The sequence below is a fragment of the Vespula vulgaris genome, chromosome 1, assembly GCF_905475345.1.
Source record: "Vespula vulgaris chromosome 1, iyVesVulg1.1, whole genome shotgun sequence".
Taxonomy (NCBI): domain Eukaryota; kingdom Metazoa; phylum Arthropoda; class Insecta; order Hymenoptera; family Vespidae; genus Vespula; species Vespula vulgaris.
In genome coordinates, this window is record NC_066586.1 from 18,316,807 (window position 1) to 18,318,311 (window position 1,505).

A 1,505-nucleotide genomic window follows, 5' to 3' on the forward strand; every position below is an offset into this window, starting at 1 on the left:
CGCCGAGCATCTTGTCATTGAAGAATCTTCGGACGAACGTCAAGTGCTATGCAAATTGAGTTTAAAGAAAGGAAACTTCTTAACTTTGAGGTCGTTAAATAAGTGAATGAGAGAGAGAGAGAGAGAGAGAGAGAGAGAGAGAGAGAAGAAGGATAAAAATCTTTCTCTTATTTTTCTATTTATGAAATAATAAACGTTCGTGCGTTGAAATACGTAAGCACGTAAATCGATAAAATATTTTTAAAAGTACAGACGTATAGCATTATAAATAAACAATTAGGAAATGGACAAAATAATTATCGTAACACGTATTTACGTTTTTCACCGTGCTTTATTCGTGTCTTTCGATCGTAATGTCTTAATATTAAAAAAAGAAAAAAAAGAAAAAAGAAAAAAGAAAAAATGCAAAATAAAACAATGGTTCGTTCACATCGTGCAACGCTGTCAAGTCCAAAATTTAGAACGATAAGGGAATATAACGCAGTCATAAAAGATTGAAATGAAACGTTTATATGATACAAAGCAGTTCATTGTTAAGATTCGTATTTGTGGTTTCTTTTCTTCTTTCTTTTTTTTTCTTTAAGCGTAGTTCATCTCATGTATGCGAATAAATGTTTATAATCTTATGGAAACGTGTTTAAATAAAAAAAATGTAGGATACGCTTAAATTTACACGCACGCACGAGGAACTATGTACATTTGTAAACAAAATTATTGGACAAGAATATATATATATATATAATATATATATCACTTTAAAATCATAATATATAGTATCTCTTTCTTAACAATGCATATTTTTAGTTAGGTAAATTTTGCGACTTCGAATTTACGTTACTTATTTGCTCTTTATCTACATCTGAGGTTTTTGTATTTTGGCTTGGGCTTTGACCTAATCTGGCACATGCTTTCTTATGCATAGACCAATGTAATCTTTGACATTCTCTATCGCAGTACTGTACAGCTTTACATTTACTGCACTTCTTACTTGCTTTCTCTTCTCCACAAGTAACACATACCAATGCGTTATCATTGAATCCTCTTTGTCCATTAATTGCTGCCGATACAACTGATACAGCAGATGGTGGATCAGTTCCAGCAAGTGTCGCTACCATTTGACGAAAAATTGTACTCTCTCTAAATGGAAATTCCCTTACGGATTCTCTCAAAAATGCTTCTTGATACTCTGGTACTCCATCGCTTTTACTGCATTTCAAAAACTTTCTAATCAATATCTCAACTACGTCTGATTTTTTCTCCTCCCCTTCTTCGTTTATTTTATCTTTATCATTCTTCTCCCCTTTCATAGCTTCTTGTCGTTTTTGACATTTTATTATCTCTGCTACCACACAGCTAAGATAATGATACTTAAAAGCCATAACCTCGTTTGTTTCCGCTCCTCTAGTCATCTCTCTATGACGTAAAGCCTCTAATACTTTTTGGATCTGCATAGAGAAAGAGATTATTGTTTCAATAAAAAATCATATCTTATATAAACATACAAA

General features: G+C 32.2%; 1 protein-coding gene across 1 annotated transcript in view; it reads right to left on the reverse strand.

Annotated features, from left to right (window-relative positions):
- Positions 1–311: 311 nt before the first annotated feature.
- The window catches only part of LOC127063963 (ankyrin repeat and MYND domain-containing protein 2), a 2,203-nt gene continuing 1,009 nt past the window's right edge, over positions 312–1,505 (reverse strand). Inside the window, exon 3 of the mRNA XM_050994406.1 lies at positions 312–1,445. Within this exon, the coding sequence (XP_050850363.1) occupies positions 801–1,445 (645 nt within the window). The 3' untranslated portion in view covers positions 312–800. The remainder of the gene's footprint in view (positions 1,446–1,505) is intronic.